The 25,914-nt window shown below is 32.8% G+C and overlaps 2 protein-coding genes across 2 annotated transcripts; both read right to left on the bottom strand.

The window, feature by feature from the left end:
* Positions 1-664: 664 nt before the first annotated feature.
* Positions 665-25,810, bottom strand: LOC135128868 (uncharacterized protein). Its single transcript, XM_064055948.1, has 6 exons — positions 25,257-25,810; positions 22,910-23,183; positions 13,097-13,265; positions 7,645-7,826; positions 5,547-5,767; positions 665-1,104 (listed from the first exon to the last, which is right to left on the bottom strand). Exons 1-6 carry the CDS (start codon positions 25,413-25,415, stop codon positions 937-939), a joined length of 1,173 nt encoding a protein of 390 aa, XP_063912018.1. The 5' UTR covers positions 25,416-25,810; the 3' UTR covers positions 665-936.
* Positions 19,958-21,362, bottom strand: LOC135119975 (odorant receptor Or1-like). Its single transcript, XM_064044370.1, has 5 exons — positions 20,650-21,362; positions 20,501-20,600; positions 20,348-20,452; positions 20,143-20,298; positions 19,958-20,017 (listed from the first exon to the last, which is right to left on the bottom strand). Exons 1-5 carry the CDS (start codon positions 21,360-21,362, stop codon positions 19,958-19,960), a joined length of 1,134 nt encoding a protein of 377 aa, XP_063900440.1.
* Positions 25,811-25,914: the final 104 nt, after the last annotated feature.

Genomic DNA, 25,914 nt, shown 5'->3' with positions numbered 1-25,914 from the left:
CCGGTCAAAGTCCATTGTGATACCGGTTCCACAAAATGTTGCGTGGTTTTTCGTAATTGTTTAGATTTTTCCGAATTATGACCGACACTATTCAAGAAAAATGCAAAATACCGCCAAAAATTGAAACAAAATTTTCCAAATACATGGTCTATAAAAATTAAGTCGTGAAAATGTCTGGAGTAAATACGGAATTTACTACATCAATGACTCATCTCGATAACTGATTGTTATTTCTGAGGTTGCACAATTGCGTGAACTATGGCCTGGGTTTTGAGTGTAAAGAGCAATGTTCGGTAGAGTTAGGTAGTAATAGCTATGACACTAACATGACTCTTAAGTCTTGAAGGAAAACTTTATTAAAGTTGCTAAAATTAAATTTCTCTGGAATTAAAATAATGACACAAATTTGCTCTTATCCACCAACCCTGGAGAATTATTAGGTGCTGATGGCACATTTTCTGGGAGTATAGTAAGGACTATGAGAATGCTTCATTTATCACTCTCTACTGTAGGTGTAATAGAATAAAACAATGGAACTGCTTTAGAGGATGTTATTTCGTAAAAGTCTAAAAAACGTTTTATATCTTATATAATACTTTTTATATAACTTTACAATATTTTACAGATCAATGAAAAGCATAATAATCTATATGCATGAGGTGTTACAATTTATAAATCGTGATAAAAAATTACAAAATATTTTGATTAAATTGTCATTTTATTATGTTATAAAGTAGAAACTTTGTAAATCTTGAGATAAGTAAATATTATTACCTAGGTGCAGAAGAAAATAATCATAATCGTCGACTCCTTAGTCGACCTAAAGAATGATATGACTTTTGTTACATTTTTTATAGGAATTCCGATACCGATCGTGTTATGCAAGTGACCTAAGTTTCGGTATAGCTTGACACTGGAGATAAAATTGTTGACCTTTCAAACGGAACTCTCGTAAATGACTATTTGGACCATCGGAGGCTTCTGTTCGGCGGCTGCTGTACCCACAGTGATATCTCTTATCACAGCCTCGATGGCGTCTTCCCATTCTTTCTGTTTGAGTTTCTTCTCCTTTTTTGAAAATGCAGATCTGCGGGGCATAGTTACCTAAACAAACAGGAAAGAAATGATTACAAAAACAAATTCTAATACTCTTTAAATATTTTCATCTGCAAGTTTAATTCAATAGTAGCTTAAATTCAGTTGGGGTATTTTAAATATCTATTTTAAGAAAGTTTGAGAGAACGAGCGTAGGCAGGTAATAGTTTGTTTTATTTACCTACAACTGCGGAAATTACCAACAGTTTAGCATCTACGAAGGGCATTTTACTGATTATTTTGTTATAACATTCTTACAGTACATACTTTAAAATATAAATAGTTAACCAAAAAAGAAAAAAATTGTGCACTAAAAATTCATCACAGAAAATTTTAAACTAAAACTTTAAGCAAAAGTATTCACCAAAACACTAAGACAACACGAAACTTTTGCATTAAGAGAAAACTTTTTTACCTAATTACCTTACCTAAATTTGAATTTCAAACTAGCTGTAGGAACTTGAAGACTTTCATAAACGCTTACCCCGAACTTACTTAAAAATGAATACCGTGCAGTGGAAACATTTTTGATTTTCAGCGAGCCATAACATACACTACGTATGGATATAGTTGGCATCACTGGTTTAAAAACATGTGGGAGCAGCTTTGTTTTGTTTTGTTATCAGCTGATCGTTTTTTTATGCGGAATTGATCAAACAGGGGGATAAAGTTTTAATATTAATTTATTACTGTGAAGTTTAACGAACTTACCTTTTGTCCGACTGAAAGTTTACACGTAGAACGTTGATGCAAAAATGAAATTACAGGAATGCTGTCGAAGGAAACAATTCGCAGTTGTGAGTGCAAGCACGTAAAAGCAAAGGCAGTTTAAATGAGGCAAAACCAAAAGAAGAATACATGAATAGCTGTTTAACATTTACAATGTCGACAAAAATCTGTTTAAATTTGTTTCATGTTTCAGTTTTGTACAAACGACCGCAATTGCGGCTCAAAACATTCAAAAGAGCTGAATTATGTGAGATAAATTGAAGCAATATATACCGGTCTAGATGGAAGCTTTTTATTAAAGGTGATGTACACAGAAATCAGGCAAAACAAAGCGCCAGACGTCTGTAATAAACAAGTTATGATTATAGTAGAGCGTTTTGAGAATATAAAAAAAGGTTAGAATTTACAAATTTAATGTTTACTAACTCAGAACTTTCCAGAACTTTCTTAACACGAGTCAAGTGACTCAGTGGAATAGCAATAATGCGATTAGGTTGAAACTCAAAGTGGAAAAATAAGATCCAGAATTAGTTGTTGAAATAAGCACCTGTAGGCAATCTAATAACAGTTTGAAACAATGTGATCCCACATAATATAAAACTACGTGGTTGTGTAGAAGTGTGACACAGTTGAAACCGTGATTCATACAGCCTTATCGCTAAGGTATACTTCGCAGGAAACATGGATAGTTAAAAGCAATTTTTTTAAATTTAATTGTCGCTGAAATCATACTTCATACATTGTAACTAAATAAGTTTTACAATACATGTATAGTCCTGAAATACATCTTTGAGTTCAATCGAACCACCAGGTATACAAAGACTTCGATCCTTTGGCAAACCGACTAAATGTAAAGGTCAACCACCATTATTTACAACGCTTACAGAAATCTCTTTGTGCTCATAATAATTATCGTGTTGCTGACTTAAATGTAATGTTTTACAAATATTTTTTTAATTTGATTTTTAAGTGTTCTAAAAACAGTTGTGCCGATCTTTGTATCATGGCTTTTAAAAATACTCGATCGGTAAACCTAACACTTTTGTTTATATGTAAATTGTTAATCATTATAATAATGACAATATTTTTTAACAGCTGAACAAATGTTAACAAAAGTGATAGACGTAGAAACCAGTTTTCATAAAAACAATAGTATCGATATTATACACTAAGTTTCACCATACTTCTTTAATTAATTAAACAATGTGGCGTTAAACTCAGTAATTGGCGTTATAGTGATATCTGTGACCTATAAATTCCCAAACTCACGTAAGTACAGAGAAAAACCTTTGAATCGCATTTACACATGACACCAAATTTAAAAAATCATGGGAAAAAACATTTTATTGAATATGTACTTAAAAAAATGTTATCTTAATAGTTGCTCTATATGAACCCCTTGGGCCTCATAACAGGAGAACAACTTGTTATCTGCTTTATTTGAATACGAAGTATTGGAGAAACCCACTTTGAAAACAATAAGGTCTAGTTAATAAACCAATTTTGTCAAGAACTAAACAATGTATCGATGATTTTTTTAAACTATCAGATCATGTCATTTAACATTTTTACCTATATCTATATTAAATCTTTGACTTTTCAACTTGAGGGGGAATTTGTAAGTTATCTTAATAAATGCTCGATATGAAACCTTTAGACCTCTTGACAGAATGAAAACCTATTATCTGCTTTATTTCAATCAAAAGTGTTTGAGGAACCCATTTTGAACATAATACGGTCCCCGAATTGATTTTTGTAAACTCGCAGTTCATGTTACTGGTTCTAACACAATTTAACAGTAGTGAAATTGTTCACAAAAACCACGTGTTAAGAAATTCACTAATTCAGAGTTCACTCTTTTCTTTATCAAGTCATAACTAAAAATTTCTGGACGCTTTTACTTAAGGATTACTTATACTATAACACACTCCTTAACTTCTCACTCGAGGTTGCTAACAGTTCGTTTATGACATGTAATTGTTGTCGTCGAATTACTAACGGAAACGGTTTTAGTACAGGTTTATTTACAATACCAACTACAAAAAATGATAACACGGCCCAAGGTTGTATGTGTATGTCCACGTGGAGGTCTTGAAGAGAAGAGGACGTCTGCACACGGTGAGTGGTCGGAGAAGAAGAGGACGTCTGCCCACGGGGAGTAGTCGGAGAAGAAGAGAGTCTGTTTTACGTTTCCACCGTGGCGTTTCCTCTTTGGGCTTGCGCGTTGTAACTGCCAATCCGGTGGCTGCATTATGTATGTATAACTGGTTGCATACTTCCAGGCGGCCACAGACATTTAAACTGATCTCAAACGTTGATCCATTTTGAAACAAAGAACCTTAAAAATTCATATCCTCGTGGATTCGAAAAATGGAAGCGCTTTCTTACAGTTTCTTAATAGTTTGTTTCAGATCTAATTATTCTCTTGCAGTATTTTTGCGGCTTGAATTCGAACATTTATTCTCAGGCGCCGCTCTAGAGCGCAGCGTTTCCGAGACAAGTTTATTGTGATTTTGATCGTACTGAACGTGTGTTTTTTCTTTTGTATGTAATATCTATCGGGTTTCGGTCGACAAGGTAATCTGCGAATGCAATTTAAATAATCGATAACCTGAATTAACGCGTGATTTAACGTCATGTAAATTCTTTGAAGCTTAAAATTGTTGACAGACTCTGGCATAATTTAATTCTGCTTCCTTTCTTCCTTGTGACTATAATAATCTATTTCTACTTGCTATCGCCAAAATTCAGGAGACTTTAACTTTAACCGAAATAAAGGCATTAATTTTAGAGATTTTTTTTATCTTTGAATCCCTTTTATACAACATTTGTCCACTTTATTGTAAGCACCATTTAGAGAATAACTTCAATCCAAATGTTTCTCATCTCACATAACTGCCGTGAAATGACTTTCTTTTGTAACCCTACCCTACAAGTACTTTGAACAACAGCTGCTACCTTCACCATCGTAAACCTTTAATTTTTCCACGGCGATCTTTTTCCGCTGAATTCCGTTTCTGCTGCCCTAACTTACGACTGGACGAAGCTGTAAATGCAAAGTGGCTATACTGTGCTATAATTCCTAGAAAGGTTTTCAACAAATTCAGGGATTTCTTGCATCAATTTTACCTCATTTAAATCGACCCTGGTTCTAAGTCCACAGCTGCTCCCTTTGTTATTTAGGGACTTAATTTTTCCACTCTGGTTGTTTCCTCCGATAACATTTCAACAATTCTGGTCTTGCAACAGCCTTACTTTTACAACCGACGGTCATTCAGAAGTTCGCTACACTCCACAATAAACATTAAAGTTACAACGTTCTACCCATTCGCTGACCACGCCGAAAATCCACGTACGATCAGCTGATAAACAAAACATTCTCATCAAAAGGGAAATCCGTCTTAATCTGCTAAGCAACCAAGCTTGAATCAGCGATGGTGTTAGGGGTTACTACAACTCAAAAAGTTTTCGACCACACTGTACGTCAGCGGAAAATAAAAATCATATTCGCACTTTGTATTCGATTGAATGAATAAAAAAAGTATCCATTTAAAGATGAATTGCATATTGTTTTTTAATAGTATAGAAATAAGTGTAAATTTTGTATGAGCACCTGGTGTAGTCCCTTTTAAAAATACAGAAACACTTGCAGAGCATTCTTGAGTAAAATAAAAGAACCTTCAGTTTCGGGTAGTCAATAAATAACAATACCGTCACCTTACCACAGTTAAAACTTTCATGAGGTCCTGTTGAAATGCCATCACGTCTAATCCCGGCGCGTTGTCGGCCAACCTCCTCAAATTTTCAGCAAGAGGTCCTCGGAGTGCTTGCAGCTGTCGCCATGACTGGGCATATTGTCGTCTCACTAATTCTATTATAGTAGACGTTAAAGCCAAACCCACCAGAATGTACAACGTGCAGAGCAGCATATAAGTCGGTTTCTCTAGAAAAATAGGAGTTTTATAGGAGACACAATGGCAAGGACTTCGATGTTTGTGTTGCATTTGATGTCGCCTCATCTGGTGGGACTAGACGAGATTACGAAAATTATTTTTTCTGCGTTGATGGGACAGCACTACGTGACGAAGCAAATCTCGATCTGTTTGCAAATCAAGCGACAACAATTGAACCCGAGAGAAATCCGATACCAATTACGTATCCTTTTTCGTAGGAATCGTAAATCCGAAAACGAGGTATCAAAGCTGGGATAGTGGTATTTACAGGAGTCATAATGAAATTGTGCAGATATAAAGTGGCTTTATTAATGTAATATAGTTCCGTTATGACGTAAACATGGGCAGAAATAGTAACTGAATAACCACTAAATATACATTTTCTATACACAAAACATTCATAGGTATTGTGTCTCAACACAAGCACAATAAAAACTTTGTTGAGAATTTGAGGTTTAGGAATACACAAACAAAGCTAAAAATCACGCGCTTTGCACAGTTTGTAGACATATCTACAGTAAGAAATAAGGCTATTTGTTCATGAAGCCAAAGTTAGGTACCCTTTAATGTCAGTATCAATGATTTGAAGCCGTTTGAAATTTTTTTCTCCGGTAGAGTATAGGGTTTCAGTAAAGGTACGTGTCCACTGATCCGTCGCGGACACATCAAATTTTGAGATTTTAAGACAGCAATTTTACATTACCTTTCCAATAAATAAATTTTTAGATACTTTTTCTTTAATTATGGTTTAAATTTTTTATGAGTTTTGGTTTGTATATCTTTTCAGTCAGAAAAATGTTATTGTACGTAAACTAACGCTGAGGAGTTATGACCGGCACACCTGCTGTGAATAACCTTCAATATATCGACGTCTCGGTCACTGTCATTTGATGCACTTTGCGACCCGTGAAATGGAGGGAAAGAATATTGGCGCCTTTTCGTAAACGCATAAAATATAGGCCATCAGACTTGGCCAGAATTATGAAACAAAATATGACACCATTAACGCGTTCGAAATATGCTCGATTCTCATTACAAAGTTTCAGATAGTTTACAACTCCAATTCTTTGGAGACCTCATAAAATTTGCTTGTCCTCGATTTGAGCAATGTCCGTACACCCCAGAACAATAAATTTGTGAAAGCTCATCAGACGCTAACCTAGCAAATTACAGATTAAGCAAACAAGCACCGCAAATTGTATCGATCTCCCGGGACGTCTACTTCTCCAGATAAATAATAAATTTTTGAGCGAATCTGACACGTGAATATGGTCTTCATTTTCCGCTTAACGAATTTAGAACGGATTAAAAATACTTCATAACGAGACGTCAGTTAACTGGTTTAGCGAATGATAAAACTCCAGTGGAGTTTATTAAACAGCCCGCTCTAAATGAAATTTGTAAAGCCACAACAAGAGTTTTTTGCCCTACGAACTCTCCCAGAAAATCTAATAAAGTGTACAGTGTAGTCACTTTGTATCTTATTTAAAGAGAAACTTCGTAAAAACTTTGGCAAGACAAATATTCATCTAAATTTGATCTTTCTTTAAATTGCATATCCTTACAGAAATCGCGTCTGAGCTTCCTAACTTAAATGTCATATTTCGTTACACAAATGCTTTATTTTATGACCTTTCCGGATTTTACGTCCCATTATGTCCTTGGCACCAAATTGGATGTAGGAAATTTGGCAGAGTGATGATGACAACGTGTTAGGGCGCTATTGTTATTACCATGTAACGATTTAATGAAGTGGAAAGTATTGTTTACGGTACTTTTAACTTTTCCTTTCACCATCGACGCAGTATGTGGTACGTCATTATTGCTTTTACGCCACGGGAATTCATTAATGCATAGTTATTCTTACTTGGGACTAAATCTCCGAAGCCGATGGTAGTCATCGTTATGAAACAGAAATAAAATCCCTCGAAAAAGGTCCAATCGTCTTCCCAAATGACGAAGAGTCCTGCCCCCGCTGCAAGGTAAACAAAAAGGAAACAAACAGCTGACAGGGCGTAGGAGGAGGTTCTTCGAGCAACCATCGCATTTCTGAAACAAATAGTTATTGTTAAAAATCATACTAGGTAAAGACATATTGATTTACATCCAACACCTCGTGCATGTCAGGGCCTACTTTTCATAAAGACGTGTTAAGATTAATTAATAGTTTCTTTTAGAGAATCTGTATATGTATGTAAACCAAGAACTTAGTCAATGATATTTGGAAACGACTTTTTGGAAAAGAGGAATGAGTAAATTTTAAATAAAATTTTTGGAATCTTATTTTTTTTCTACATGAGCTGTCGTGAACGACCTGAAGATTGTTGTTTAGACCGCTAAACTCCAATTAAAAATTAACTATTTATCTCCATCCACTCACTTTTCAATAACAATAATACAAATACTTAGATAACGTCATTCCAAACTATTTTAAAATAAGTTTATCTTTAAATATGCAGCACAATATGCTTCTTAACTTATAGTGTGTTGATGTGTTTTCATTTTTTAAGATTACATATACACGTCCAAATACAAAATTTTACAGTCCATGTTATAATACGACATAACATAAAAACTTTCTTCCTCACTTTGATAAGATTAACCGATTTAAGAATTACAAAACTGCTAAAATTTATTTATGCTTTTCTTCCAAAAAATTAATGACTTTATCTTGGCCGAGTGACGCAATGCTCTCAATGACGAGCAGATCACACAGAGGGCCGCAATTCCGGAGAGGATTAAAAGGGCTTACGAATAGCACTTATTTTCATTGCCGCGATTACGTTCTCTACCTCGAGCGGATCACGCAGAGAGTCGCAATTCCGTACCACCTGTGACGAGAACACTGCCGAGAGGCGCACTTATCCCCGTCCCGAAAAGTTATAGATTGCAGCACAATACAATACTATCCGGACCCTGACGTTTCTTAGCTTACGCTCGGGAAGCAAAAAAAGACAAATAAATACAATCACTAGTTGAAGTATAATTTTTAAAGTGGATTTGCGAAATATTTTAAGGATAATCCTATTTTTTTTTTTGAAATGTTTGGATTCATGATCATCAAAATTTTTTTTTGATGTTTTGATTTGCTCCATTTCAGTTGAAAAAACTACTACAAATATTTTGAAAATCGTTTTTAGTAAAAATTTAACGTTTATAGAAAAGATGGAATAAATATAATTAGAATCATTATTCATTTTTATTATTGCAAATAAATGTAAACACCATTTCAATTAATGTTTTCGGGGTAATTAAAAACCCATTCTATAAATAAGTTTTAAATGACGACACAAAAAGATAACATTTCACTTACATGATGTTACATGACAGTGCTGTCCTTTGTTATGTAAGGTTAAATTATTATCGAACATAATATATCTATAATAAATATTCTACTTCCATTCATAGCTATAATTACTCCAAAGTGGAATTTATAAACTTGCCGTTGACGTTGAAAATCCCGTTGCAGTTGCTGTTCCCGCTGACGTTGCTTAAAAGCAAAATTATCTTTTATAAACTTCGTTGCCAAGTTGCCATTGATAGTAACTTTGATGTTCAACTTTTGCTGTATTTAAAGGGTTTGTAGAGAAAAGTGGCGGATTGAAGTTGTTTACTACAAAAATTTACCATTTTAGACATGTTTTAAGTTTCTTGTTTTCGAAATAAGTCCAAACATATTAAGAAAAAAAGGCAAAATGAAGCCCCGCCCATCCACCCTATCTCAATTGTGATGATTTTTTTTATTCATCGTCAGCCAAGCGGGCGGAGTTTAACTGCAAAATCCTTATTTCTCTACGAGAAATTAAAAACATGTTTTTGAGTATCGTGTTGTTCAAAGAATATTATGTATATTAAGAAAAATAAAGCCCCACCCATACCCGCATATTTTAAGTTTCTTGACCCGAAGGACGACTACGTATATTAAGAGAAAAGGGAAAATATAAACCCCACCCACCCGCCCTATCTCAATTGGAGCGGAATTTAATTGCAAAATTCTTATTTCTCTACAAGAAATTACCATGTAAGACATGTTTTTAAGGATCGTCTTATTTAAAAAATACTAAGTATATTAAGAAAAAATTAAAGCCAAAAATTGAGTCCTACCCATACCTGCCCTGATGTAAACATTAATGAAGTTGTCATTCGTAAAAAAATATCACAATTGAGATGGAGTGGGTGGGCGGGGTTCATATTTTGTCTTTTTTTTAACGTACAATCTGTCGACCTATAAAACTGCTACGAACTGTCATAAAAATTATAAGGAAAATGAAAAATGTATCTTGTGTAAATCTGTCTTTTTTTAACGTATATTTGGCCGGTAACGGTCCCGGGAATCAAGCTTGATACACATTAGGAAAATTTTCTTTGTACCAGTTTTACATGTCCGCCGATTGTACATAGTATTGTTTGAACAACACGATACTTAAAAACATGTTTTTAATTTCTTGTTAAGAAGTAAGTATTTTGCAGTTAAGTTCCGCCCCCTTGCTTCAAGGCGAAAAATCATCACAATTGAGATAGGGCGGGTGGGCGGGCTTACGTTTTGCTTTTTTATTTTAAAATGTGTAGACTTCTTTTCACAACAAATATGTTTAAAATGGAAAATTTGTATAAGAAAATATCGATTTTGCAATTGAGCTCCACCCCACAATTGCAAAATCCATATTTCCTTGCAAAAATGTACCATTTTAACAATGTTTTAAGTATCTTGTTGTGAAAAGATGGCTATGTATATTACGAAAAAAAAGCAACATGTAAGCCCCACCCACCCACCCCATTTCAATTCTGATGATTTTTTTATTCGTCGTAAAACGAGGGGCGGAGCTTAATTGTAAAATCCTTATTTTTCTACGACAAATTACCATGTGATATATGTTCTTAAGTAATCAGGTTATTATATAAAGAAAACTAAATGTATCAATTAAAAAAGAAAACCAAAAAAGAAGCCCCACCCATCCGTCTTGATCTCAATCGTGATGAATTTTTCATTCGTTGTCAGCGCGAGGGGCGGAGCCTAGTTGCAAAATCGATACTTTCCTACAAAAATTTACCATTGTAAACATGTTTTACCTTTCTTGTTGTGAAAATAAGACTACACATATTAAGAAAAAAGGGCAAAATGTAAGCCCCAGCGGTTATATTACGTAATCTGTTTTTGAGACGAATAGTCGATTTAAACGTCGAGAAGTATCTTTAACAATGGATCAGTACTGACAGAAAGCTACATTGCAGAAAATGATGGCAGCTATTTAAAATACAAGGGTTTCGGTGAACAGGTGATTAATTGACTTAATATTAGTGGACCTGTCAACCAGAAAAATGTCCCCCCTACTTCAGGGGATTTCCTTCAAGTTGCCAGCACTGCACATTATTGCAATTTGATTTGTTGAAAACCCAAAGTCAACGGCAACGTACCGGCGAAAGTTAAAAGTTGGTCATCTCGAACGCATACCTTCGCTGCGTATTTATCTTACAACGGCAACGGCAACCTCGAACAATAACGTCAGCGGCAAGTTTATATGTATAAACCGACCTTAACTATGATGAACTATTTTTACTATTTGTATGGTGTTGCAGAACATAACACACAAAATTTAAATCTTCAAATTTAATAACGTCTCACACAAATAAAAAACCTCTATTCAAAAGCATATTAATAATTTTTAACATATTACGATTTTTCATTAATGAAATATATTCCTAAATCATCGTGTAATCGAAAAAATGTGGTTTAGAGTTGGTGACACTTAAAATTTTATTGGCTATTCGTGACTGCGAGTGCCACAGCATACTGCCAACTTGTTTTGAGATTAATATTAACATTTGGCAAGGATATACAATTTATGCACTGTAAAAACACCATTTTTGTGTACTAATAAAATTTTATGGCCCTATTAGAGTCATTTAAGCCAACAGTGGTCGAACAACCTTCACGGTAGAGAGCTTAGTCAATCCATCATAGACGACGCTTCATACCTTGAAATCTGCTCAAAATTCAGGGTTGTATTCAGGAAAATATTTGTTCGTCAGCACTGTCATATTTTTTTTATAATTTTGTAAATACAAGTTTCTAAGAAAACTGGCTTTGTTTCGCCGTAAACTTTTTAACTTTTACGTTGTAAAATTTTATTAGTTGACATATAGAGCGTTCATACTATGACAGATGACCTATGAATTTTTAAGTACATGGAACAAAAATGGAATGATTTTTTTTAATGCTGTTCTGAACATCGAATCCCCAAAACTTTTTTAGAATTTCACTAAAAGTTTAGGTGATTCCATGAATTCTATGGCAACATCACTTGATTATTTCACAATTTAAAACTAAACATTGTTTATGTTGCTTAAAGTGAAACTTATTTTTTGCTCTAATTAATTAAGAAGTTACAACTTAAAACTTGTAGGGGACCAGGTAATACTTCATATTTTATTTAAGTTTAGAGTTTATTTAACTATGTCACTCAACGTTTGCGGACTAAATATTTTGAAATGTTGCTAAAGTATAAAAATCACTTATGTTTTTGAATCAGTGAAATGTCAGCTTGGAAAAGTAAACAAAGTATTTTAATATCAACATTACAGTTAAAAAAAAGAACGTGATTCCATATTCGCGAAACAAAATTACTATCTCAAATCTTAAAAGCAGGTCTAACAGTAATTCCTTTTTTCTATTAATAAAATAAAGACTTTCATAATGTACATCTGAAAAGCTTTTACCTTCAGCCTGAAAGTGCAGCTCTTGAACAATATTTAACGTTTTGCATTTTAACATAGAAGGTTGTTTTTATTTGAGCTTAATATTAAGTCTGATTCGTTACATGTAGACGAAAATAAAAATTATTATTAAATAAATATATGGAAACCGAAGTGCGGACTGCAATATATCAGTGTTCACAAAAGACACAGTAGGAGGACACTCCCATAAAACTTACTGTCGACTACCAATAGGATCTCCGATAATTACGGTTCTTTCATCTTTAAACTTATAGCGCGATAAATCTTAAACATTTTCAGTGTTAAAATCGCTTTTTGATTAACGACAAAATGATATTCTACACACATTTTGTTGTAATGTCGTTTTAAAAATTCAGCTTATAAAAATTGAATGATAGTTTGCAGCATCATCTTTAATTTATGTACATTATTTATGTGGAATTCAAGAAAAAATATTTAAGTGTAGTTTTCGGCAAATGTAGCGACCACTACAAAGGCAAAAAATTTTCCTTCCGGTGAGCACCAAAACAAGATTTATTGCACCCCGTGGTCAAAGTTGGTCCAACTGTTTCTTGTGTGACTGATATATTAGCTAACTCTTCTACCTGAATTTTTTTGGCAGTGGTGGTGTATGCTTCACGAGTGTTGACACTGTTGATGCGAACAGTCTGCCCCAGTCTGCGATAACGGTGAGCGTAAGAGGAATTCCCACAAGAGCGAATACTATGCAGAAGGCTCGCCCTTCTGTCGTTTCAGGTACGATATTCCCGTATCCTGTAAAACAACATTTTATAAGAAATTTGCTGCCGCTATGACGATGAGATAAGCTAATGCACTTGGTTCATTACAATCTCAGGAAAATATCCGCATGATTTAAATGATCATTAAGGTGTTTTATGGCACAAAAGTCTTTATAAATTGCGCTTTCAGCTGATTAAAACGCATCGCCATTAGAGCACTTACTCAGTCAATAAATAAGTTTACACTTTTAAAACACGTTCTCGCTTTATGTGTTGTCTTTGTGTTTGCAAAAAAAAGTTACGCGTTAAAGCTATTTTTACATAAAAATTAGGTCTGCTAACTGAGACTCCGAGGAGCCAGTTAATTAAAACACAAGTGCAAAAATAGCAAAGAAGGGAAAATAAAAAGAACTGAAACAGCTCTCCAGACTTTACAAACAGGAGTCTGTTCCAAGACGGATAAAAACAAATACATTGGGAAAGCGGACATGATAACGTTGAACAGAGGAGAAGTTAATAGAACATAATAGTTATTTATATAAATAGCCCTCGGAAAGACAAATGATACGAATGAGTGTGAGGTTTCGTACGATTGACAAAAATGTAACTTCTTTATGTTAGGGTCTCCACAAAAAGAAACCTTTTTTTAATTGACGACAAAGCAAAAGGTTCCGACAAAATAATGATTTATGTCTACTATCGTCAGTAAATCATGTCTACAAAATTATTTAAAGTGAAAATAACTACAGCAAAATTTTTGGTGGATGCGCCGGGGAACAATTTGTTTATAAATATTCGTACACTGATGCCTAACATCACGTAAGGAATTATTGCTTGCAGTACTTAAATTTAACGACTACTATTCAAGTCACATAAAACTCTCCTCATCTACTTACTGCAAATTTACAACATATTACTATTCGTTCTCCTTAACAATGTCTAGCTCTGTCTAGAAAAACAATCAATCAACGTATATTTGCATTCACAAATTGCCACACATCAAGGATCACGTCCGATAAATTTTCCCCGGCACAACATAAATCATTCATAGCTTATCCATTTTTAATTTATAACCATTCGTACAATGCCAATAACCAAATGTATATATTTATTTCCAAATTACCTAATTTAAACCGTGGTTAAAGGTGTTTGCTTAAAATGGTCCGTCAGCTTGTAGAAAGAACTTCGAAACATCCTAATTCCCCTGGGACTAAATCGATTTTCATCGAAGTTAGTTCTAGATTTAAGTACAAAATGCCAGAATTTCTCGGGAAACAGGAAGATATATTATTACTGGCTTCCGTTTCTGAAAAATATTCCGTGTTTGCCAAAGCAAAGTGAGCATTCGGACCGAAATGTAGTCATTAAGAACCGTACAATATGGTGGTTTGAAAAACACAACAAAAATCTAATTTCAAGAACGTAATATACGAACGCTAACCGAGGTAAATATCTCAAAACCCTGCTTTCTCCCTAATAAAATTTATTCAGTTAGAACAAACGGCTTGAGTTTATAACCCAAACAAGTGGCGATGTAATCACATGCATCATGTATGAATCAATTTACGAAGAGCGTAGGTGACAAAATTACGAAAATATGAGCAAGGCGTAAAAAAATGTAGTGTGTTAAGGGAGACTAGGCGACTAAAAAAGTGTCCCTGAGGAAACTTTAAATCAATAGCAGTACTATGGAGGAATATTACGTAAATAGTGAATACGAAAAAAGCTTCTTGAATTGAAAAATGTATATAAGGTACCCTTATTTGCCATTCTCATAGGAAGTATCGCATCGTACGTGATAAAATTTTGATGATGATAATAATATTAATAATAGTAATAATAAATTTATTCCCAACGAGTAATAGACTCAGTTACAGGCAATAATCAATTTTGCTTTGATAATAATAATAACTGGAGCAAAACGAAATTTTTGTCTTTTAATTAACGTGTTGAATATGCGTTATAAACTCAAAACAACTGGATTATATGCACAAAATAATTTATGTAAATGTCATACGCAAATGTCGGAATGAATGAATTTCGTTTTCCGTTGCTGTGTGGAACTTTATAGCCGAAATTGTCCCCTGAAGGAAAATGAAGATGTATAACCGACAGTTTATTTAAAACTTCCGGCATTATATTATATTCCAGATAGCTAAAATTAAAAGGATCATTTTGACGCATATCTAACTTTAATTTTGAAGTTTCATAGTTCGTGGAATAGAAAAATGCACGTCCAGACTTCCGTTTGTCTGTCTGATGTCTAAATTTTCATACTCAAAAACTTTCATATTTTAAAAACTACTACGCATCTTGATAGTTTTCTTTCAAGTAGATGATAACATAAACAATAAATCGGTAACGAGTTTATTAAAGTCTTTATTCTTACGCAGATGCCAAAACAGCCGAAAATTTATTAAAAAAGACATTGTTGAAACCCGTGTATAACAATGTTTAAAAGCCTCTCACTAAAGTAAGAAAATTTATTGCCTACATTATTTTATTAGCCGCATCTGTTCTCATTCAACTTTTTACCACGCTTTTAATGTCATCACTGTGGGTGCAAAATGCATATTAACACGAATGTTTAATTGATCAAAATAGCTTTGCAGAAGTTTTCGCGCCAAGCGTACCAAGCAGAAGAGCGAAAACTTTGCGTGTTGTATTGCGTTATCGGAGCTTTTAATATACTTACTATCCTGTATAAGTCATAAAATATGATTCAGAATCCACAACATTTTAGTAAAGTAGGGTAATGTGTTACACGCTCCCATCCCCTATTAATATGTTCCCGATACAGGTTCTTTAAAAATTACAAATCAATAATGTCAAAGAATGAAAAATTAAATATGTCTGTAACGAAAAATTTTAAATATGGTTTATTTAAAGGAATTTATGTCCGTACAACGTTCCGAGAATGCCATAAAGTAAATCACTGTGTTTCCTGTACACGAATTAGAACAAAAGTAAAGCGTGTTTAGTTTCGTAATAAACGAAAAATTCAATTTCACAAAAATCAACAAATTATACTAAATGATAATTCTACATGTATTGTTTAAACAGTTTAAAGTTTAATCTGATACATGGTTTTAGAAGATACGCTTTTTAAAGCCAGCGTTTCCACGTTTCGCTTTAATCCATTCCATTTAAACGAGCAATTTGAAGGCGAGCTGGCAAAGGAAAAAAATCTTTGTTAATTATGAATTTCGGATGTTTCATTTGTCTGAGCTGTAACTGTGTGGATAGCGATTATTTCGCCTCTTAAATAAATAGCTACGTCATGAACTTGATAAATATATTTTGTGCCTACAACTTGTAAATAAAATGTCTTTTTAATTCCATACATCTTGTCTGGAATTTACAGACGGACGAATATTCATTCTGACGTAAAAATTTATGAACTTTTTCATTTGTTTCATATTTGAAGAACTTTATATGTATTTGGTACCATATTGTACAATATTGCGCTTTTGGAAAATTGATGATTGATGACGTTGACGTTGAGAAGGACCGGCAAAAAAAGGAGGAATATAATAGAAAAGTTACTTTGCTGTGCTTATACGATCTCGAAACTTTTATTGAATTCTAGATTACAAAATTTTGTATCAGGACAATAACTTCTATGATCTCTATTGTCAGGGTTGTAACACAAATCTGAAAATTTCAAATTTACTTATAAGCCGTCAATTTTCAGCAGCATTAATAAATTTAAGTGTAGAAAACAAAAATCGACATTACTGAAAATTACCAACGAACTGTGATAAAAATTACATTTTGTTTCTCTAAGAAATGCGATATTTCTAATTATTATCATTAAATTTTCAATAACAAAACGATTTTTAAATCAATGAAAAAATTTCAAAAGTATCACTAGGACACAGTTGTGTTCAGTGTTTAACATATACATCTTACAAAAAAAAACCGAACGTCATAGCTTTGTCAGTACTAACAAAAAATTGTCAAATTTTTTCCTCACTTAAACAAGTCCTTTGATCTTTATAAATTATTTTTTAATGGTAATTATTTATCACTACTGATTATTTTGAAGGCATAAAATAGATGGCTAATGGCTAATTTCATTTAGTTGTTTTTCCATTTCCGTATGTACAGCTGGTTTAAAAAAAAACGGGACAAGATGAGCAAATCAGGTTGTCATAGATCAATGAAAAGCAGTGGGAATATGACGTTCATGTCATTGTCATTTGTCCCGTTTTTTTTTTTTTTTGAAACCAGCTGTATGTCTTATGTTGGCGATTTTAATTAGGCATAGAATCATGTTGATGGTAAAACGCTAACCAAAATTCCTTTGATCATCTCCACCACAATTTGATTACATCTTCTAAAAATTTTATGAAATAAATACTGTTTAAATTATGTAAAATAATATCTTTATAGGTGTAATTTATTAATCCACCTCTATTTTTGGTCTTATACACTACCGTTTATAAGAATTTAAACACCAAAGATTTTTCAGAATTTAGACAAGGCTCCATTTTTTCAAATGAAGAAATAATCTCCTCTTAATGAAATAATTACATAGTGCTAATTGTATCTTATTTAATATTTCAATTTATTTAAATAAGGCCATTTTTTTGTAAATTGGTATTGTACAATAAGTAAACATGTAGCTTAAAAAAGTCAAATTTGTGCTTCAAAATTGTACAGTTCAACAATGCAGATTACTAACTAAATTAGAGCGAAGATCGGTGGTTTCGATGGTGCCTGTTTTCTTACACTGTGACTGATATTATCTATTTTACTTCCGTGCATAAGCGAAAAAAGTATTGTTTTTTTTTTCCTAAAAAACTGCATATGTTTGATTGCACTTCAGGGGCACGGGAAGTTCTGTTTAATAATATGAAACCACATTTTATTTTAATATACAGGCAGCGTCATCAAAGAACATGCAGAATCAAATTTTATCTAATTTATCTAAGAAACTATATTATTTATCTGATTATGTTTCAGGGGATATAAAACTTCCAGATTAATTTAGGCTAATTTTGTATACATAGTACTGAGCTAGAGAACATTTTTGTGAATAATATAAAACAAACAATGTAAAAGAAAAGAATACGAGAGTTTAATTTCCAATTTTACTTCTAACGGCCATTTTAGTGTATATTAAGTCAGAAGTTTGTCAATCTATCTATATACAGGGTTAGTATAAAGTCCCGGAATGGTCGAATAAGTTTGTTATTTGAAAAGTTTTTTTCTGAAATTTGCTTTGGATATATTGTTAAACATAGCGACTTGATTACAACATTTTTCCTTTTTTTTCGCTCTCGGTTTGACAGGCAGGAGCGCCTACTTTTTTCTGAAATTAGTTTTTTATTCTGCATCAGAAAATGTCAAAAAAAATCATAGTGTTCCATTAAAAAAAAGTAGGCGGCCTTGTGTGTTAAACCGAAAGCATAAAAAAAGGAAAAATATTTTAATCAAGTCACCATGCTCAACTATATATCCACACCAAATTTCTAAAAAAAAAGCTTTTCAAACAACAAAGTTATTTATTCGTTCCGGAACTTTATACTAACCCTGTATATTGTTACGAAATAAACCCATACGCCGCCCCGGTACGACGCCTATGGTTTCTAGTATGTACGGCGATAATGGGTGACTCATCGTCGGTGTATTCCAGAAAGACCCCGATCGCCGAACATCTAGAAGGTAGTATGGATTTAAATAGAGGCCAACTTCGGGAATGATTATTCATTCGAGTCGAGTCCAGCGAATGTTAAGCAAAGCCAATCAAGTTGCACCGGAATTATTTTGTACATGGTCGCTGTGTAATTAGTCGTGTAAATTCAAGTTACTAAGAAATAAATTGTTGAGCTTATTGAGCCCGTTCAATGTAACAATATATAAAAGGCAATGTCCTAATTGACTGATCTGTCAACGCCCAGCCCAAACCGCTAACGATAGAAATTTGAAATTTGGGGACAATATTTATTTTATACTGGAGGCATCATTTCTCGAAATTCATCCCCCAAAAAGGGGTGGTAAAATTTGTCTAGGACCAATATTTCTACAGTAAATTTACATTTGTACATGAAACTTGGTATTAATACTCTTCACACAAATACAAAGTAAAACACATATTTCAGAATTCTATGATTGATGAGATGAAATTCAAAACCTAAAGGGCTGAAAAGAGGTGTGTAGGGGTTTTTTTGTGGTAATGGTTACGTAAAACCTGGTATTAATGCTCTTCAACACAAGTAATGAAACACGTATTTAAGCATTTTTCATATTTAAGTATTTCAGATTTTTACTTGAAACTTGGTATGTAATAATGTTCTTCAACACAACGAATCGTCTAGGAATTAACGATTGTTTAAAATTAGTTAGAGTAGCTCACAACTGTAAGTTTCTATATATTTTTTAATGTTTCTCAAATATTTAAAAAATTGGTGTAAGAGTTCTGAACAAAAGACAAAACACAAAAAAAAAAACACAAACAATTTCTGTTCATTTTATTTTGCGATTAATATATGTATCATTTTGTGTTCTTGAACTGCAGCACTGTCACTGAATAATTGTAAGTGCAAATCATAGCAGTCTACACATAAATAAAACATCTAACTAATTACGATCCACAATTTTTTAATGGATCATAAAAAATTAACAAAACTGACATAATTTTTAATTAAGACCATATAAAATGAAACTTTGTTCAGCATCCCACCATTATTACGCAACAAAAACGACCAAATATTAAAATTGTTACGATTTGTCATGAACTTTACGCAGTGCCATAAAATACGCCCACGAAGAACGTAAAATCTAAAATTGATTAATAAATAAACTTAATTATTTCACACTTCAAGCAGCATATAACAGTTTGTCCTTAATGAATCTTAAAATCTCCCATTTTTTAAGTTACTCCTGTAAAACGAAAAAGTACTTACGCTTGTAAATGTCATTAAAGTTATAGGAAATATGTTTCCCACGAACAATATTATAGGTTTGCGCACTCTTGTCATAAAAAATAACAAATCCTTCTTAAAGGGCTGTGAACACTCGTACCAGTTGCACATAAATGCAGAATAATGTAACTTCTCGCTCTTAAAAAAAACAGTTTTAAATTTTCCCAAGGAGTGAGATAAAGTTTACCTTTAAAACCACCTCATTTCCAAACCAACAATATAAAAATATTTGAGTAAAAATAGCAATCTGATAAAACAGTAACATAACAAAAGTTGCATTGAATGTGTTAAGCTAAAAAAAAATATATGTGATAGATCTGCAACTATTCACAGTATTTACCAAAGACAGTAAAAACATTGTTTCGCACAAAACCAAAACACTAGTTACAAATTGCACAAAAACAATATTCCCAAACGCTAATCCTATGGAATCGCACAGGCTGTAAAAGCACATTTAATAGACACCACTAACTGTTACAGCAGTTTTACTCTAAAATTAATTTATGATGAAGAATACATCTTCGTAAATCTTGATGTACTGCCTCAGAGTCGTTAGAATTCTCTTTTCCTAAATTACTCAATTCTTCATTAAGTGCATCACACTGAGCACCAGTTTGCACCATAAGCATTGCAAATAAAGTATCCATTCCAACATTACTCAGAGCGTGGTAGCAAATAAAAATGCTCTGCCAAATATAAGTCGGCATATAATATTCCTCCGACAAGTAGTCGTAAGGAAACCAAGCTTTGGATGGCAATCGCCTTTCTTTATCCAAAATTGGAAACGATATCCACATCACCAGAGTTAAATCAGCCGTAATGAAAAAATAAAAAAAGACAAATCTGGCCACAAACACTCCACTTTTCAAAAGCTTGCACTGTTCGTCGTTCCTTGGCTGAAATTCCTCGATTTTAAACATGTCCACGATGCTTTTAATCTGCTTAAAATTTCTGTGAAAAATGTTAGCTTTAATTATAACTGCGACGGTGCTTAATAAATTGTAAATTGTAGCTGTTGCTTCCTCGGTATCATCGATATTTTTCACCAAATACATCGTGCCTGCCAGGTTATATAAATACATACCAGTCATCACAAAATGTGTGTAAATCTTATAAATCATCGGGTTGCCAAAAGGCCAGTGCCCAATAATGTTACACAATAATATATTTGGAGAAACGCCTCTGTTCAGATACAGTTTCATTGCGATACTTTTACGAGTGCACTGGTAGCTGGTATTACGCTCCGAAATATTTAACTAAAAACGTGATCGTAAAAAATTCACAACTCATAGAAAAATAAAATATTCATGTGTAAATTACCATTATTAGAGAGGAATGAAGTACAAGTTCATCACAATAGGTGGTCAATTATGTTGAATATTTTAAAAACTAATAACACATTCTTAGCGTCAAGGCGGATTCTTTCGATTATTTTAAAATTTAAAAAATTACCCCAATAACTCAAAAAATACCCTCTGACGTGAATTAAACAAAGTGTGAAAATGAATGGAATGAAAGATGTGATTAATTTGTTCTACTAGAAAGTTTAGAGTTTAAATTCTTTATTCAATAAAACAGTGTTTATAGATCTGATTGTGGAGAAGACAGGAAACGCTGCATTTTCGTTCTTAAATAATGCCAGATAAACATTAAAAAAATTCATTAGTAATAGTTACTAAAATTTTAATAATGGTGAGCGATACCTAATAACTTCAAAAAAAGTCTTTGTTACACTGAAACCTCAATGTGCTAAAATAATTTCTCCAGTCTATTCAAACCTTCAGTGTCCTTTTTTAAATTGAAAACCATTTTAAAATCCCAAAGTATTAGCGAATGATTTAATACAGACATTAGGAATAAATTAGGATATCCAATTCCTCGCTTTAATCTGTTTCGAAGTATTCTGTCGAAGTGTTTCTTTTTTATGCTGTCGTTTGTATTTAGTTCATTCAGTTTGTGAAAGAGAATGATGTTTTAGAAAATGCAAAATCATTAAGCAGCACAGCAAACATTTTAACTTTAATTTAAAATACTTATTACTCTCTTTAAGTGAAAAATCAACAAACAAACAAAATACAGCCAAACTGAAAGTGTCCTGTATGTACATGGAAGTTTTATTTAATGCATCTTATTAATGTATATGTAAATATAAATTCAGCTAAGTAAAATCTACACTTCGTTAAACATTATACAAAAAAGTTCCTTATCACTTAATTAAAAGCTGCTATAATTTTAAGCAAACTTGAGAAACATTTACCCCATAATTACAAAAATGTTTGGCTATACATTTCTCCAAAGCTGGCTGCTCGGACGATAAAGTCCGTATTAAAAGCTCTAATAACTACTACAAAACGAAAGCCATAATCGTAAATCTCATGATTCTCAACTTACAGTTTTTCTCCAATATTTTATTTCTTTTCGATTTAAGCTAGTTATTGGCGCCATGTACACTTTCTTTTTCACACTTTAATTTCACAAAAATGTAACATATCGAGCCCCAGACAATTCCTTTTCTTTATCGTTTAAATTATAATTCACTTCGTATTTTCAACGCAAATAAAAATTCACCCTTACTGTAGTTTTTCATGAGGAAAAGAATTTCCATCCAACTCTGCGGCGCTTAATTAAACTAAGGGTAAACATATTCATCACACGAGATTTAATTTTGCACCGATCACAAAACAATTCATTAATATTGAGCAGAAGCTCTCTAATTCAAGTGGATAATTAATTATTGCTGTGTACTTACCAATAGTCGTTAAAACCGTTGATGAAAAAAACACTGCTTTTAGGGTGGTCCATTTCACCAGTTGTTCTCGAGGAAACAACGGTATACCGGCCGTGAACGCGTCCTGTAGGATTTTCTCGTAATTTTCTAATTCACTAGAGATAAAAAAGTCCAAATTTCTTATATCGCTGTTATTCACTATTTGCTGTATAAAATTCTCCCGTTTTGATAACAATGTAGTGTTGAAATAATTTATCCGCGATATTTCTGCCGGATATTCGAAACGTCGGAAAATCTGAAACAAAAATATTTACTTAAAGAAAGTGGGCTGAAATGCTACACTCATTTTAAATTTAGTTTATAGTAGAGCGATAGTTTGTGTAAATTGTTTTATTTAATTCGATCTTTTATCGAACATTCTTAGCTATTCCGTTTTCGCGAGTTATTCACACAGAGCAAACTCGAACTTTAAATGATTCCAGATCTGTAAATTGTTTATTTTCTCAAGACACACAAAAATTCAATGCACGCCTCAACTAACGAACAAACTTTTAGTAGATATTGCTTTACGGAAAGTTGCTGGTTAACAGCAATCGATAATTAATTCTCTACATACATAGGTGTTCTTATAATTTTCGAAAAACTTGCTAAGAATTTTTAAGTACGTTCAACGTTTGTTGTTTGTAGTAATATTACCTCTATATTTTTACATGAAAAGAACAATTATTATTTGCTTATTTGCTATTAATTTTAGTTTTTATTTCTCAAATACTCAGTATGCAATAACAAATACGTTCAAATATAGTTAACTTAGGTTCTTTTATTTAGTTATTTTAGATGGTCAAAATTTATTATCATTGTTAAAAATTTGTGTAAAGTCCATCACGTGTAATGATGACATATATACATACAGTCTGTTTATCAATTAAGTCCTTAGCATTAGTTTTGATGGAAAAAACATCCCCCAGGAGTGAGCAGGTGATAGAACTTCCATCTTAGTGTCAAAAATGACGGATAATAATCGATTGATCACTGAAAGTTTTAGTCACACGTTTTCAGGCATTCATCCTCTACTTGCTGAAAATAATTTGCAACTGTAACTTATATTTTTAGAAGCATTCTTGTTCATTATTTGACAAATTATCGTCTTTAGTGATGCCAACTTAGTACTTCAAGTTTGTTAATATATTCTATGTAATATTAAAGATAAATAAAAACTATAAAAAAAATATACGTATATTTCATATAACATAGCCGAGACAGTCATAATAATACTGTATTATTATGTACACCCAAGACATTTGAAGAGTTGGACGTCGAGGAAGACAATTTTTCCATTGTATGATTATTTTCATCATTACTTCATTTTCGTCTATAATCTGCGAAAAAATTTATTTCCCACAAGAAAGCTCATCCACTGAACTTTTTATGCAAATCAGCGATGAAATTGCCCCATAGTTTTGTCAGTGTTTCTCAATTTTGTGTTCGGTTTTGTTGGCAATTTTCAAACCACTGTCTCAGCACATATTCATATGTGAAATCCCTGAGCAATTACATGGGACACCTCTGATCCATGTCTGCAAGAGTAATTCTGTGGCGAACTCAAGGTGAAAAAGAAAAAAGAAAAAAAAGTGAACTAAAGACACAACTGTTGTTAATAATAATAAATGAAAACTTTTAAGTATTTTAATCTGATTATTATTCTATTTTCCATATTCGAAAACGTCTTCTGAAAATCGTCTTTTTTCGAGCCTTATTGCATTACGTACTTTGTTTCAAGCCAAAAACAATTTAACTTTGCTTAAATTGAATTGCTGTTAAAGTTATAAAGTCTCGTTTAGTCTTTGAAATGGTCGATTACAACGTGTAAAGCATTGATCTTCTCACTACCGAGACTGATCGCTCCTAACAAAAAGAAAATACGATTGGTGCAATTTTTAAACTAAGATACCTAAATTCTTAGAAATATTTTCCAAAAAAAAAAACATTTGGACAGCGGAAACAGAAAGCAAAAAAAATAACTCAAAGTTCTTAAAACTAAAATAAACATTTACATTGTAAGTGAAAAGTTAAATGAGCTAACATTAGAGTGATGTATCCTGCAACAAAATCCATAAAAAATTAGTTTGGCTACATTTCCAAAATTTCTCATTATCCTTTGCAGTTGGTAACAAGACAATAAAAGCGTGTTGTTTGGAGCGACTTTATTGCGGAAATTAAAACTTAAGCAGTAACTACACTTACATTTATTTATATAGCAACTTAAGATATAAATATAAATGATTAACTAGACTTTTGTTAGTTTGCTTTGAGAATAACAAATTTCTTTGTTCAACTACCAGATTACTCAATAAGAAAAAATTCCTACCAGACCCCCCGCAACGGTGTATGCCATTAGAGTTATTAAAAGTCCGATGTGTTGGAGAGCTGCTTTTAATCTCAGTCTTTTCCACCAATTTTTAAACCTAGTTTTAAAGTCCATAGGCGAACTAATATAAACCGTCGTCTCCATCATTTCCGGGGCCATAATCCCACAAACGTAAAAATCGCACTAGGAAACACACATCGCGTACGAAATAACAAGCATAACTAGAGAACGTCCTTTTGTGCGAGAAGCTGTGCTGGAGTCAACTAGACGCTAAAGCGTCGCGACGCCTTATGATATCCGAATCTGAAAACTCTGGATGCGCTCCGCACCTCTAGACCTATTTGTCATTGTTTGCGTAGATAGAAAATTTTTATAGGTATTTTAGTTCGACATTTTTGTCGATTTATTACCAGGATTATGTTCGTTAAATTCTTATAATCGCTTGAAGAAGTTAAATGTTTGGAAACGTCAAACTCGATTTTATATTGCTATTTCTTGAATTAATATGTTTTGATTTTCCGAAGTTTGTTTGGTAAGTTCATGTAATGTGTGTGTCCAGGTCTGAAAAACTCTCAACAAAATAATAAATATGTTCAATTTAACTTCGTATACCAAAGGCCGGTAAAAATATACGTACATACCCCCAAAAATACTTAAA

The sequence above is a fragment of the Zophobas morio genome, unplaced genomic scaffold, assembly GCF_036711695.1.
Source record: "Zophobas morio isolate AGI-343-1 ecotype UQ-CSIRO unplaced genomic scaffold, CSIRO_AGI_Zmor_V1 ptg000002l, whole genome shotgun sequence".
Lineage (NCBI taxonomy): Eukaryota > Metazoa > Arthropoda > Insecta > Coleoptera > Tenebrionidae > Zophobas > Zophobas morio.
The sequence above is the reverse complement of the archived record's forward strand: the minus strand, read 5'-3'. Positions and strand labels throughout refer to the sequence as shown.

Coding starts and splice junctions, on each gene's coding strand:
- LOC135119975 (XM_064044370.1), bottom strand. CDS start 21,362: ATGAAACTGTATCTGAACAGAGGCGTTTCTCCAAATATATTATTGTGT. Junction 20,453..20,500: donor CAATGTTTTTACTGTCTTTG/GTAAATACTGTG, acceptor ATTTTTTTTTAG/CTTAACACATTCAATGCAAC. Junction 20,299..20,347: donor GAAATGAGGTGGTTTTAAAG/GTAAACTTTATC, acceptor GTTTTTTTTAAG/AGCGAGAAGTTACATTATTC.
- LOC135128868 (XM_064055948.1), bottom strand. CDS start 25,415: ATGGCCCCGGAAATGATGGAGACGACGGTTTATATTAGTTCGCCTATG. Junction 7,827..13,096: donor CCACTGCCAAAAAAATTCAG/GTAGAAGAGTTA, acceptor TATTTGTTTCAG/AAATGCGATGGTTGCTCGAA. Junction 5,768..7,644: donor CTTCGGAGATTTAGTCCCAA/GTAAGAATAACT, acceptor CTATTTTTCTAG/AGAAACCGACTTATATGCTG.